The following is a 13,147-nucleotide window of genomic DNA, read 5'->3' as shown; positions in this document are numbered from 1 at the left end:
TACACCAAATTAATACTGTTCATGAAGGCGATAGCCTTGAGATAGCCTTAGTGGTCGGCGAGGCTGTGAGCACAATAATTTGATTTGATTCAATACTGTTCAGAGATTTACCAAGACAGGTGCAAGGAAAGGGAAAAGCTAAGTCAGACCCCCTCCGCCCCGCCCCACTTCCATCCCCTCCCAAAACAAAAAGGCGAGTGCGTGTTCCAGACATGCCTTGTTCAATGAAGCCCATGGAGTCACAGCACGAAGACACCATCAAACACGTGCCTGGCAGGCCCCGACAGCCGGATGTCAGACACCACCCCTCTCCCCACCGTGAACACCACCTCCAGCTCCCCCCCTCTCATGGACACGCGTGACGTCACGGTCGTCTGCGCGTCTCCGCGCCTCCTGTGCCAGCTGCCGAGGTCTTCCTCCTGGAAGGACTGCTGACGTAGGAAGGTGACGATGGCTGACGCCACAGCGCCAGTCCCGCAAGCCAGGGTCTCCCCCTCCACTCCCCTTTCGTAGGTCCTGACGATGACGTCATTGCCCTGACCTTGACCCTGACCGGCCACCTGGACGAAGTTGACGTTGCCGCCTGTGGTCCACCTGAGGTCACGGCCCACCCGGCCCACCTCCACACCGGACACGTCGTCCACGAACCGGACGTGGTGAGGGGCGCCGTTGTGCAGGAAGTAGTTGTCCTCGTCCTCCCGCACCACGTCACTGGGGGCAACGTCTCGGATGGTGATGACGTAGTTCTCCGAGGACAGCTTCCATCCGGAGTGGACGCCGTCGCAGGCCTCGAACAGGACAGGAGGAGAGCTCCCCTCGTCACGGTCCTCAAAGCTGACCAGACCTGCCTGCTCAGCAAAGGCCAGCCCGCAGCGAGAACCGTTCCCACACAGGTTGCCCTCCCCCGTGTCCCCCGAGCTGTAGTGGACCAGTCTGAAACTACATCCGGTCACGTGGCTTTTCTGCAACACCAGGACGCCGTCTGCGCCGATGCCCGACTTCCGGCTGCACATGCGCCGTACTTGATGGTCGGAGAGGCGGTGCTGGAAGGAGGTCATGTCCATGACGATGAAATCGTTGCCTGCCCCTTCGTACTTGGAGAAAGGGAGGGCCGTGCTTTGTGCACAGTCCATCGCTGACTGTCCTGGGGTCACCAGCAAGAGTGTTGTGTTGTGGGAAGTACGTCACTGTCTGTGTGGGAAGAAATGGAAGATAAAAGAGAAAGGGGCTGGCTCTTACCAGTTTGTGCTCGTATTTCCATGTCAGCGTGTGTTCGTGTGTTAGTTGACTGGCTGGCTGGTTGGCTGGTTGGTAGGTATATATGTATGAATGTACGCACGTACTTGCGTGCGTTTGTAGAAGAGTTAAAGTCTGCCTTGTGATCTTTTTTGTGGAGGTGGGGAGCTTCCTGTTTGTTTGTCGTTGTTGTTGTTGTTGTTGTTGTTGTTGTGTGTGTGTGTGTGTGTGTGTGTGTGTGTGTGTGTGTGTGTGTGTGTCTGAGAGTGTACGTGTGTGTATGTGTATGTACTAGAAGAGAAAGCACCGCGGATGGAGGGATGGGAGTTCTGGTATGTGTGTACGTGAATGCGGACTTGCATGCGTGTTTGTATCATCTGTGTGAATGGGTGCGCGCCTGAATATATGGGTTTGCGTATGTATGTGTGTGTGTTTGTGCTTATTTTGTAACCAAACAGTAAAAAAGAAAAGGTTAAAAAAAAAAAAAAGAACTAGCACACACACACGCGTGTGTGTATGCGTGTATGTGTGTCTGTGCTTGTGGGTGTGTTTGCTTGTGTATGTGTGTTCTTATATGTGTGTGCGTGCATGACTGCACTGTCTATGTGTTTTGCATGTGTTAGGCCACTGTGCGCATGTACGTAACTCATGTGTTCGAGTACACTTGAGCGAATGCGAGCGAACTCATGTGCTGTGTGTGAAACGTGAAGCCATTTAAGTTAGACAACAACAACAGCAACAATAAAACAGCAACAACTCCATTTACAAAAGTTGTTTTGTGCATGTACGTGACCAAGGTTTGGCCTAACTCACAAAAACAACCACACAACACGACAGTAACAACAAGCCAGAACTGAAAACTCTTCCTCACCTGTAAACCGTGTGTGCACGTCAGGTGTGGAGGCAAAAAGGGGGCGTCTGATTAGAAGTGTAATTCCGCAGTGCAACTGTCAATGAATCGGTGGAGAATGGCACGGATTCACGGCAATATGGGCTTTGAAAGATAACACATACACAAGAAGAATCAAGAATATTAAATCCTTGACCCCTTTTGGGGCATGGAGGATATTATATAACAGCAATAGTATTTTACACCAAAATTAAACAAACAATTAAAATCAGAATACAAACTATATGAAACACAACATACATGATGATAGTGTTTTTTTTCCTGGTATTAAGCCTCAGGATAGATCAGACTACGTTGCTCATCTTTGAAGCATTACTTAAGTTTAACCAAATTGTCTTGACTGCATGAAATAAATTACGCAGCAAGCTTCTTCCAACAAGAACAAGAGAGGCAAGGCCTTCAAGACTCACTTGTGATACACTTAAAAAAAAAATTTTTTTAAACAAAAAAAAAACAAGCTTTTTATGTAGTGATTATAATTTCAAAATGTAATGTTTAAGATGAGAAAGATCAGTTTAGAGCAAATTAACTCCCCTAGCATTAATTACAGAGTAATTTCCCTTTTTTTACTATCTGCACCAAAACGTTTGCAAAATAAATAAAACTTCCATGCTTAGCAAAAGAAGTTCCTGTTTGAACAAAAAATGATAATAATGACTGCTCTTGTTGTTGGGTCAGAATATCAGATCAAAGTGCCAAGTTTAGAGAATACAAAAAATATAAATATAACAGTAAATGCAGTTTGCATATAATTAGGCTTCATTTTTTACTTTTTTGTGCCCATCCCAGAGGTGCAATATTGTTTTAAACAAGATGACTGGAAAGAACTGAATTTTTCCTATTTTTATGCCTAATTTTGTGTCAACTGACAAAGTATTTGCAGAGAAAATGTCAATGTTAAAGTTTACCACCGACACACACACACACCACACACACACACAGACAACCGAACACCGGGTTAAAACATAGACTCACTTTGTTTACACAAGTGAGTCAAAAATTAAACAATCGTTGGCCTTTTTTTCGCTGACGTTGTATTGCAACGATCTCTTCTCAATCTTTCTTCAGCCGAATAAGTCATTTTTTTTCTTCTTCTTCTTTTCTCTCTCTCTCTCTCTCTCTCTCTCTCTCTTTAAGTACAAGTCCTACGTCATAGCCATGTAATACGTCATTTACTTAAATGAGGTCACATGAGTCATCCTGTAAACGTTTTCAGCATCGATAATCTGAAGTAGATGACTCCTTTGTGCAGCAGCCCACAACACCTGAGACTACACAAAAGGACTATGCACACACCAGCGCACAGCAACAAAGTGATCAACAGTATAATCGTTAACATTTTTTTTGTTCCCGACTTGGCGAATGTATCTTATTGTTAACAATGACACAGTCATATAAGTTCATATATGCATAATATCTGCTTATTTTCCATGCCTTCTAATTGAATTACATATATCAACTCATTTACACATACAATTTTCAGTCTGCGAGTCGCTGATATTTTACTTTCAACACATGCGCACAGTCACGTTCTTCACTGTCCAGCACATCACAAAGTTGGCTCGCATCATCACATGAAATCATCAAGTATTTTAGTGCATGCATTAAATGTCCAGCTAAAAGGGCATTTGATATAAACATATTTTATATCATCAAACTGCCATGAGATCCTTCAGAGACTGTGTCAACTGTTCCAACTAGCAGTTATTTATAGTATCTTGTAACACATCTCTATCAGACAGTCATGCTTAATTAGTCATCAGGAAAGACTCGTAGATTGTCAGAATGTTTTTAACAACTTTTTCCCTCCTGAACAGCTGACATGACAAATATTTGCGATAAAATAATGTGATTTTTTTTATATCCCAAGTCATTGAAAACTTCAATAAATAAGTGCGGTATCCCGTCTGCCAGTCTTAGTGTCAACCAAAAACAACGACAGGCAATCAAATCGTGAAATATAATCAGTGAAATCTTCAAGTTCAGTTCTGTTTTCCAGTTCACATGTATTCATAAAGAGAATCACAGATTCAATGTTGTGTACACAGTCTGGTGCAATGGGCAGGGGACAAGTAAACAGGGCAGGTCTCCATCATGCAGGCTACCAGTTGACCAGGTGCTGCAAACCCAGGACACTGAAGTCCAGCTTGTCAGCCCCCAGCAGAAGCAGGTCGTCGGGCGTATCAAGGAAAACCACATTTGGTTCCGATGTCTGGTCCGGTGCGTTCTTCAGCAGGCAGCGGCTTGCCCCCTGGTGTTGAAGAGACTGTCCACGTTTGTGTTCTGTTTCGCAATGCGGAGCATTCTGCTCCTTGGAGGGGTCAGGTCATCGTTCACATGTACGGTCTTGCAGTTTGACGTCGTCTTTAGCTGTTTTCATTTTGACATGATGAGTGCTTTCATTTTTCTTGACTTGAGTTTCACAATAACAGGACGACTTGAAGAGACGCTTCTGTCACAGACTGGTGTTGCTGTTTCTCTGATTGTTGTTTTCGGATCCCACTCTGCACAGCCTCAATGTCCTCAGGTCTGATGTTGCACCCTGTTGCTTGAAGGATATGGATCACTTTCTCTTCAATGTTTCTGTCTGGTGTTTCACTGATGCCTACGATCTTAGCAGTTTCACGTATGCTGACCTGGTCTTGCTGGTCAAGTTTGTATTGCAGAAACAGATTTTGCTGTTGCAGACGCTTAACTGACAATTCAAGTTCTTTCATCAACTGGGTAACAACAGAAGATAAACTGTCCTTCAAGGTAGGTAGCAAAATCTTCTGAATGGTAAACTGGAATCAAAAGTTCTGCGACACATGAAGCAATTTCGTCATAGTCACTGACGTCATTATTTTTCTGGCTCTTCTTGCCTTACCCTTTCCTTCCTTTACCACTGTCAAGCTTACTCAGCACATCCTTCCCTATTACCCCCCACAAATCAAGATCCTCAACATGTCTGTCAATAGAAAGTCCTGGGAATGAAAACGTAGCAGGGCGTGATGATGACTGGTGGTGTGAAGAGTCAGCTGATATAATGGCGGACACTAAAAATTGCTAGAGACGAATCGGGAGGGGAAAAAACAAATCACAACTTGAGATTCGCAGAACAGCACCAGAGATGAAAATTTAAGACGTTCTCATCGTTCCACAAAAACTGATGCACAGAGAGAGAGAGAGAGAGAGAGAATCAGAGACAGAGACAGACAGTCACAGAGACGTAGAGAAAGAGACAGACATACAGAGAGAGAGAGAGCTGTATTTGTAAAAAGAATGTGGTGGGTGTGTTGCAATCGTGCACCAGCACGTGTTTGTATTTATCTGCATGAAACAGCAATGCGTTAACACACTATTTGGTTTGTATGTATCGTGCATGCTCAACATGGTAATGTGCAACGATTTTGCGCAATGCCCGGTAATGGGCAAGGCAGCCAGTGCTCATTTCCGGCAATGTGCATGGGACGGGCAATGTCCGTCATAAACACGTTTAATCTCAATTATACTGTGTGTTGGGTGTGTGAGGGGTGGGGGTGGGAGGGGGGAAGGGTGTGTGTATATGTGTCCTCTTTTCTGTGAATCAACAATCAAACAAGATTTCAAACTAATGACGGCGTAAAACTGACAGAAGTAAAATTTAATTTCGTTAAAACTCTCTCTCTCTCTCTCTCTTTCTCTCTCTCAAGGACAGATTGGAAGACAAGGCAATGCCTAAAATCTTTATCCTTGAGAGAGAGAGAGTCGGGGACACTAACTTCGCACGAAAACATAAAACAGACAGCTACAATTTGAGGCGGGGGTGGGGTGTAAGAAACGGTCAGAAACATAGACATGGCATGAGAGACATAGCAAAAGAAAACTGTCGAAGAATAAAGAGCCCGTGGACAAAGGTTCTCCGACAGCACGAGACAACGGCCGACACAACAAAACCTCATTAAAATGCTGACCACTTCCCGTCGACGAACCCAAAGACCTGGCCACTACAAACTAGTTGTAGAGGCAGCAACAACAACATACCACCTGCAGTGATCCCAGGATAAGGAGAAGAAGCTGGCTGATATTGTGCAAGCACGAAAACTAGACATTAAGCAGACAGCGCCATTTCCGCTGTACAACACTTCATGGTCCATACCACCACCATTCAGCACCAGCAGCTGATCAGAATAGTGGGCACCAGTTGTGCAGTTGGAGATGGAAGGAGTGGGGTGTGGGGGGTGGAAGCAAGGTGGAGGGCGGGGTGAGATGGGTGTGGAGGAGGATGTGAAAGTGGAGTGCCGATGTATAAGGGGTCTGAGAGTGTTGAAGTGGAAGCATGGCAGCACTTTTCTTTCGTGACGTTGAAGTTTTCCCTTGATTTATGTGGGCTGATCAGAGTCACTTGGTAGCGCTCGCTCTCTCTCTCTCTCTCCCTCTCTCTCCTCACACACACACACACACACACACACACACACACACACACAATCTTTGTGTGCGTGTGTGTGTTGTGTGGGTGCGTGTGTGAGTGTGTGTGTTGTGTTGTGTCTTCTTCTCTCTCATATCGTGTCAAAAGTGACGACAAAGCTTCAGTGAGTATGGCTGCTGCACTCCAAAACGCACAACTCAGGCTCCAGCTCCATCCTCCTCCATACATCATCTCAACTGGCTGCTTCATTGTCAGACAGAGGCACAATCAGTCACGTCGGAGAGATAGACATAACAAGACAGAAGTGAAGTCGCACACAGCCCGATGCACAGAATGCAGGGCAGCTATCAACAAACCCACGGACTGGCCACCAAAGCGGCAACAACCGCGGGCCGTTTGCAGCCAACCTCGAAGGAGTAGAAGAAGAAGAAGCTGACGACATTGTGTGGGAACCTAACATAAAGCAATGAAACGCTTCGTTGTCTTCACCATCCATCAGCTGAAGCAGACATACTGGACTGGACGGCAAGTTCAACAGTTTGGTGGAAGGTGGGAGGGAAGGGTGGGAGACGAGGGGGGCGGGGGGGAGGTAGGGGAGGGGAATGGAGTGTATATAAGTGAGTCTGGGTGCACTGAAGTGAAAGCATAGCAGTAGTTTCTGTCGCGAGCGACGAAGTTTTTTCCTTGATTTATGTGGGGGGTAGTCGGGGAGTTTACTGAAGTGATGCAGGTGTCTCCCCCTCGCGCCCTCTCCTCCCCCTCTTCTCTCTCTTGCTCTGTGTGTGTGTGTGTGTGTGTGTGTGTGTGTGTGTGTGTGTGTGTACACGTGTGTGTGTGTACACGTGTGTGTGTGCGCGTGTGTGTGTGCGTGTGTGTGTACACGTGTGTGTGTGTGTGTGTGTGTGTGTACACGTGTGTGTGTGTGTGTGTGTACACGTGTGTGTGTGTGTGTGTGTGTGTGTGTGTGTGTGTGTGTGCGTGTGTGTGTGTGTGTACGTCGATGTACAATGTTTCTATGCCCCCTGGGGGTACATGAAATAAACTTCTTGCCTTGCCTTTGTGTGTGTGTGTGTGTGTGTGTGTGTGTGTGTGTGTGTGTGTGTGTGTGTGTGTGTGTGTTTCCCTCTCTCTTCTACCGTCAACAAGTATGACACCTTCAATATGACAGCTGTGCTCAAATACATCCTCAAGCTCAAATTCTCTCTGGACCTGTAAATATTCTTTTAGGAAACAGCTTGTTCATCGTTATTTAGACAAAGCCAAGAGACAGACAATGAGAGAGACAGAGAACTCAACACTCAGTGAAGTGCCATATAACCTCAGGTTCTGAAGGCCACAACCACTGAGTGGTTAAAGCGTTGGACTTTCAATCTGAGGGTCCCTGGTTCGAATCTCGGTAACGGCGCCTGGTGGATAAAGGGTGGATTTTTTTCCGATCTCCCAGGTCAACATATGTGCAGATCTGCTAGTGTCAATCTGAGGGTCCCTGGTTCGAATCTCGGTAACGGCGCCTGGTGGATAAAGGGTGGATTTTTTTCCGATCTCCCAGGTCAACATATGTGCAGATCTGCTAGTGTCTAACACCCTTCGTGTGTTTAAGCACGCGGATGATCAAATACGCATTTTAAAGATCGTGTAATCAATGTCAGCGTTCCGTGGGTTATGGAAACAAGAACATACCCAGCATGCACACCCCCGAAAACGGAGTATGGCTGCCTACATTATTCTTGTTGCTTATAGTCCAACCGACCGGGCTGCCTACATGGCGGGGTAAAGAAACAAAGCGGTCATACACGTAAAAATGTTACAGGTGTGAGTGTGTGTGCGTACGTCTAGTAACTTAAACCTGAATGAACGACACATGAAACAAATGATAAGCGCCCAATGTCAGCCATCAGTCGGCTCTACCCAGGTAGAGAGCCTGTTGAGAAAATGACCCTGTGTTTGTAAAGCGCTTGCTCTCCGACCGAGGGCAGGCGCTACATTAGTATCCATATCAATCAACATTTCAATATATGTCACACACAATGTATGTCACAACACGCTGATCACTCCCCATCAACAAACCCCAACACTCACCTCACACACTGCCTGGTCTCAGCATCAACCACAGACCACTTGTAGTACTGAACGGAAGTAGAAGATGAAGCAGACGACACTGTAAAAGCACGAACCAAACATAAAGCAGTAGCAGACGACTAGTTACGATTCAGTGTCAACTGCCGAAGGCAGCCTTTGGTAAGGTTTGTTTTACTGCCCAGACAGGTTCGTGTTGCACGTGCTGTGTACGTGAGTTTGGAGTGTGAACTCCTCAGCCTCGCCAGTTTCGTTTCTGCCGTCTTGTTTTTATTCCTTTCCTTTCTTTCTCTTTATTATCTATTTATTTATTTATTTATTATTTTTTAATAAAATTATCTATTTATTTATTTTTGTTTTGTTTTGTCATTTTATTTTATTTATTATTTTAGTTATTTATTCTTTTTTTTTTCTTTTTTTCTCAAGGCCTGACTAAGCTCGTTGGGTTACGCTGCTGGTCAGGCATCTGCATGGCAGATGTGGTGTAGCGTATATGGATTTGTCCGAACGCAGTGACGCCTCCTTGAGCTACTGATACTGATATTGATAATGATACTCTTTCTCTTTCCGTCTGTTAACCCATTCACAAAGAATTGTGATGACCTCATGGATAAACGGGAACTTGGGGTTTATGTGGGGATGAAGGGGGGTGGGGAAAGTAAAGCGTCCTTTCATTAGGCCGTTTCTCTCCTCTTTTCCTGTTTTTCACAAATGGAGTTTGCTAACTGTTTTGTAATGTGTTCAAGGCTTGTCTTTGGATATGTGCTTGCATGCAGTTTTGTATTTGTATTTCTTTTTATCGCAACGGATTTCTCTATGTGAAATTCGGGCTGCTCTCTCTGGGGAGAGCGCGTCGCTACACTACAGCGCCACCCTTTTTTGTATCTTTTTTTTTTCCTGCGTGCAGTTTTATTTGTTTTTCCTAACGAAGTGGAATTTTCTACAGAATTTTGCCAGGAACAACTCTTTTGTTGCCATGGGTTCTTTTACGTGCGCGAAGTGCATGCTGCACATGGGACATCGGTTTATCGTCTCATCCGAATGACTGGCGTCCAGATCACCACTCAAGGTGTAGTGGAGGGGGAGAAAATATTCGCGGCTTAGTCAAGATTCGAACTAGAGCGCTGAGATTCTCTCGCTTCCTAGGCGGACGCGTTACCTCTAGGCCATCACTTCATATGTCATTCCCTAGGTTATTCCTTGGTGGGGCTTGTGAACCATCGGGTTGTGACAACGATGTTGTGCAGAAGGACAGGGAAGGAGGGGGAGGGGAACAAGGTGGAGGGAAGGGTGGACTGGAAGTGAAGGAGGATGTGAAAGTGGAGGGACGATGTATATGGGGACTGGGAGTTTTGAAGTAGAAGCATGGCAGTAGTTTTCTTTTCGCGAACGTCGACGTTTTCCTGGATTTATGTGGGCTGGTCATATAGAGTTCGTTGAAGTCACTTGATGTCTCTCTCTCTCTCTCTCTCTCTCTCTCTCTCTCTGTGTGTGTGTGTGTGTGTGTGTGTGTGTGTGTGTGTCTCTCTCTGTCCCTCTCTGTCTCTGTCTCGCTCTTTCTCTGTCTGTCTGTATGTCTGTCTCTTTCTGCCTCTGCCTGACTCTACCCCCTCTCTGTCTGTCTCCTCCCCCCACCCCCTGTCCCCGCCCCCCGCCTCCCTTCTTTCTCTCTCTTTTAGCTTCCTAACTCCGGTGATACTTTCTGTTTCAGTCTCTGTTTTCGTTTGTTCTTATGGTGACAGAAAAATATTTACTAAATTGTACTGATACAAAATATGAAAGGAAATTAACTAATGCAACTGACGAATCCATCTTAAGGCATCTTCCTACGTTAATGGGTTTTCACTGTTCGTAATCATTTTGATGGTACATGCATTTCGTCGCAGAATTATGTCAGGTAATCACTAGACCATTGTAATCCAAAGTTGCCATTTGACAACTTCTGTTGATGGGACTGAGTGTGACTGCTAAGTTTAGTCGTGGAAACCCATACCAGTGTTAAACAACAGCAACTATAACAATGCTAACAACGATTAAGAATACGAAAAAAAACAAAAAAACAAAACAAATACAAACTTTCTTTCAGACTTGGTGAAAAAAGGAGTGGGGATGGAAGTCCTTTTGAGCCAGTGCCAGTCAGATCTCTATCTGTCGTGTATTGTGGGTAGTAACACTGTAAACTGTAATGGCTGCGTGTTCTTATTTGCTCGCTTCCATGCTTGGTGTGATCAGTTGTCTGGTCGATTCACTCGCAGTTCTTTATTTTCTCAGACTATCCTACGTTCCCCAACAACACTCGCACCATCCCAAGGCCCTAACCCCCTCCTTCACCCCTCCCCCATCACTATTTCCCAAAGGGGGATGAGCGTCGTTTCCCTGTCAAAACTCCCAGTCTCCCTAACTTGGCAGACGACCTATTACTTAAATTTGCTAACGATTCTTGTATGAGGATCGGGCAATGACGGTTGGAGGGGTGGAGGGTGATGGGGAGGAGGAGGAGAGCTACAGGGAAGAGGGGGCGGGGGGCGGAGGGGGGGGGCATGGAGAAGCGGACCTCTTTTCTCATAATCACTAACACAATCTGACAGAAGAAACGATTCCGTCTCGGCTATCCCATCTTTCTCTCCGTGAGACTCGGCACGCCAGACGTTTAAAGACAACTGAACGGCTCTCATTTCGGACTTGGTGTCGTGTCAGAAAATGGCCTCCCATGCTAGCCTTTTCCCCCTCGGGCTTTTCTGCTTGTTTCTGGTTCTACTGTTTGAATTGTTAAATGTCTGAACTTATCATTTGTCTCGTACTCGTCCAATGGTGCTATGTTATCATGACAGCAAATAATGAGAGAACAGTAATTTTTCAGTCCACTCAAACAGCCTATATATATATATATATATATATTATTAGTTCAGTTTGTGTTTTCAGTATGTGCCAAGTTATCGTGTATCAAACAGATCATGTCCACCTTTACCGAGCGGCGACGACGATGGTGTTGTTGACTGGCAGCATCTACGTGAGGGGTGGGTGTAATTTCCTGACTTGCTGTCACCTGAGACGTTAGAGAGGCAGAATGTGATGAAGGAACAGACACCACCAGGGCCCACCGCCCTTCTCTGTCTGTCTGTCTCTCTCTCTCTCTCTGTCTGTCTCTCTGTCTGTCTGTCTGTCTCTCTCTCTGTCTGTCTCTCTGTCTGTCTGTCTGTCTCTCTCTGTCTGTCTGTCACACACACACACACACACACACACACACACACACACACACACACACACACACACAGACAGACACACACAGATTCCTAATCGATATATCTCGTCCAAATGCAAAGCCTAGTGAATTGATCCTTCTAACAGAAATACAGCCAAGGCTGGCGAAATTTGTTCATGAATGTTTCTCTTCTTAATATGCTCATGTTTATGTTTCATTGTGTCTTATAAACTTTAAGGTTTTATGACAATAAAAAGTATCCTATTCTATTCTATTCTATTCTATTCACACACACGCACACACACACACACACACACACCGTCACACACACACGCGCGCGCACACACACACACACACACACACACACACACACACACACACACACACACTCACACACAAAAAAACAACAACAAAAAAACAGTCCACAAACGTTGTGTCCTGCCCAGACACTGATTGACCATTCTGATTCAGCAGTATCCATTACGTAATTATGGAAGTCTTTTTTGCAGATGAATGCTATGTAACTCTCCATATTACCCATAGTTTTGTTTTTATTATATGTTTTTGTTCGTATGGTGAGCTGAATGAAATAAAAGCTTACGTCTATAAACAAAAATACCAGGGGGTGACTTTGCCACAGGACACTATTAACGTAGGGCACCGGGGGTGTCTGGGACCTTCTGGACAAGTGGCACCGGCGAACAATTAGATTTGATCACACATCTCCAGTTCTTGAAGGGTTTGGGGGGTCGAGGGTATGGAAGGGGGCAGGGGAGAGAGCAGGGGGGCAGACAGAGAGAGAGAAAGGAAAGAACCAGTTTGACTGAACCGGTGAATCGAGAAATGAGGTGTGGCTTTTATCGTCATCGTCGTCTTCGTCATGAACATCATCATTACCACTATCAGTGGTAACAGCGGCGGCAGCAGCTGCAAATGTAGTAAAATCAGCAACAGAGCCAGTAGCGGTACAGTAGCTGAAGCACAAGATCGGCAAGAGTCAGTAGCAGTGAAGTAGCTAAGTAAGAGCCAGCGCACCAACAGCAGTAGTTGTGGAGCATCACTGTGACCCCATCTTCATCATTCATAGTAGTAGAGGCAGCAGTAGAACTTGGAGTAGCTGTAGTAGAAGCAGAAGTGGAAGCAGCAGCAACAGTAGTAGTAGTAGTAGTAGTTGTAATAGTAGCATGCTGTTGTTTTCATTCTTTTTGTCATGGTGGTGGTGCTTGTGGTGGTGGTACCGTCATTGTCATAAGCACTATTATCATAAGTATCATTACCATCATAAGCATAATAAAAAAAATTTAAAAAAAACAAAAAAAAAACAAAAACAGCAGCA

General features: G+C 45.3%; 1 protein-coding gene across 1 annotated transcript; it reads right to left on the bottom strand.

The window, feature by feature from the left end:
* Positions 1 to 239: 239 nt before the first annotated feature.
* On the bottom strand, positions 240 to 1,135 carry LOC143287874 (diaminopimelate epimerase-like). The gene has a single exon (XM_076596112.1). It carries the CDS (start codon positions 1,131 to 1,133, stop codon positions 240 to 242), a length of 894 nt encoding a protein of 297 aa, XP_076452227.1. The 5' UTR covers positions 1,134 to 1,135.
* Between the last annotated feature and the right edge of the window lie 12,012 nt (positions 1,136 to 13,147).

This window comes from Babylonia areolata, chromosome 12, assembly GCF_041734735.1.
Source record: "Babylonia areolata isolate BAREFJ2019XMU chromosome 12, ASM4173473v1, whole genome shotgun sequence".
NCBI classification, from domain to species: domain Eukaryota; kingdom Metazoa; phylum Mollusca; class Gastropoda; order Neogastropoda; family Buccinidae; genus Babylonia; species Babylonia areolata.
The sequence above is the reverse complement of the archived record's forward strand: the minus strand, read 5'-3'. Positions and strand labels throughout refer to the sequence as shown.

What these genes read in the sequence shown, in the direction of transcription:
- LOC143287874 (XM_076596112.1), bottom strand. Translation starts at nt 1,133, where the DNA reads ATGGACTGTGCACAAAGCACGGCCCTCCCTTTCTCCAAGTACGAAGGG.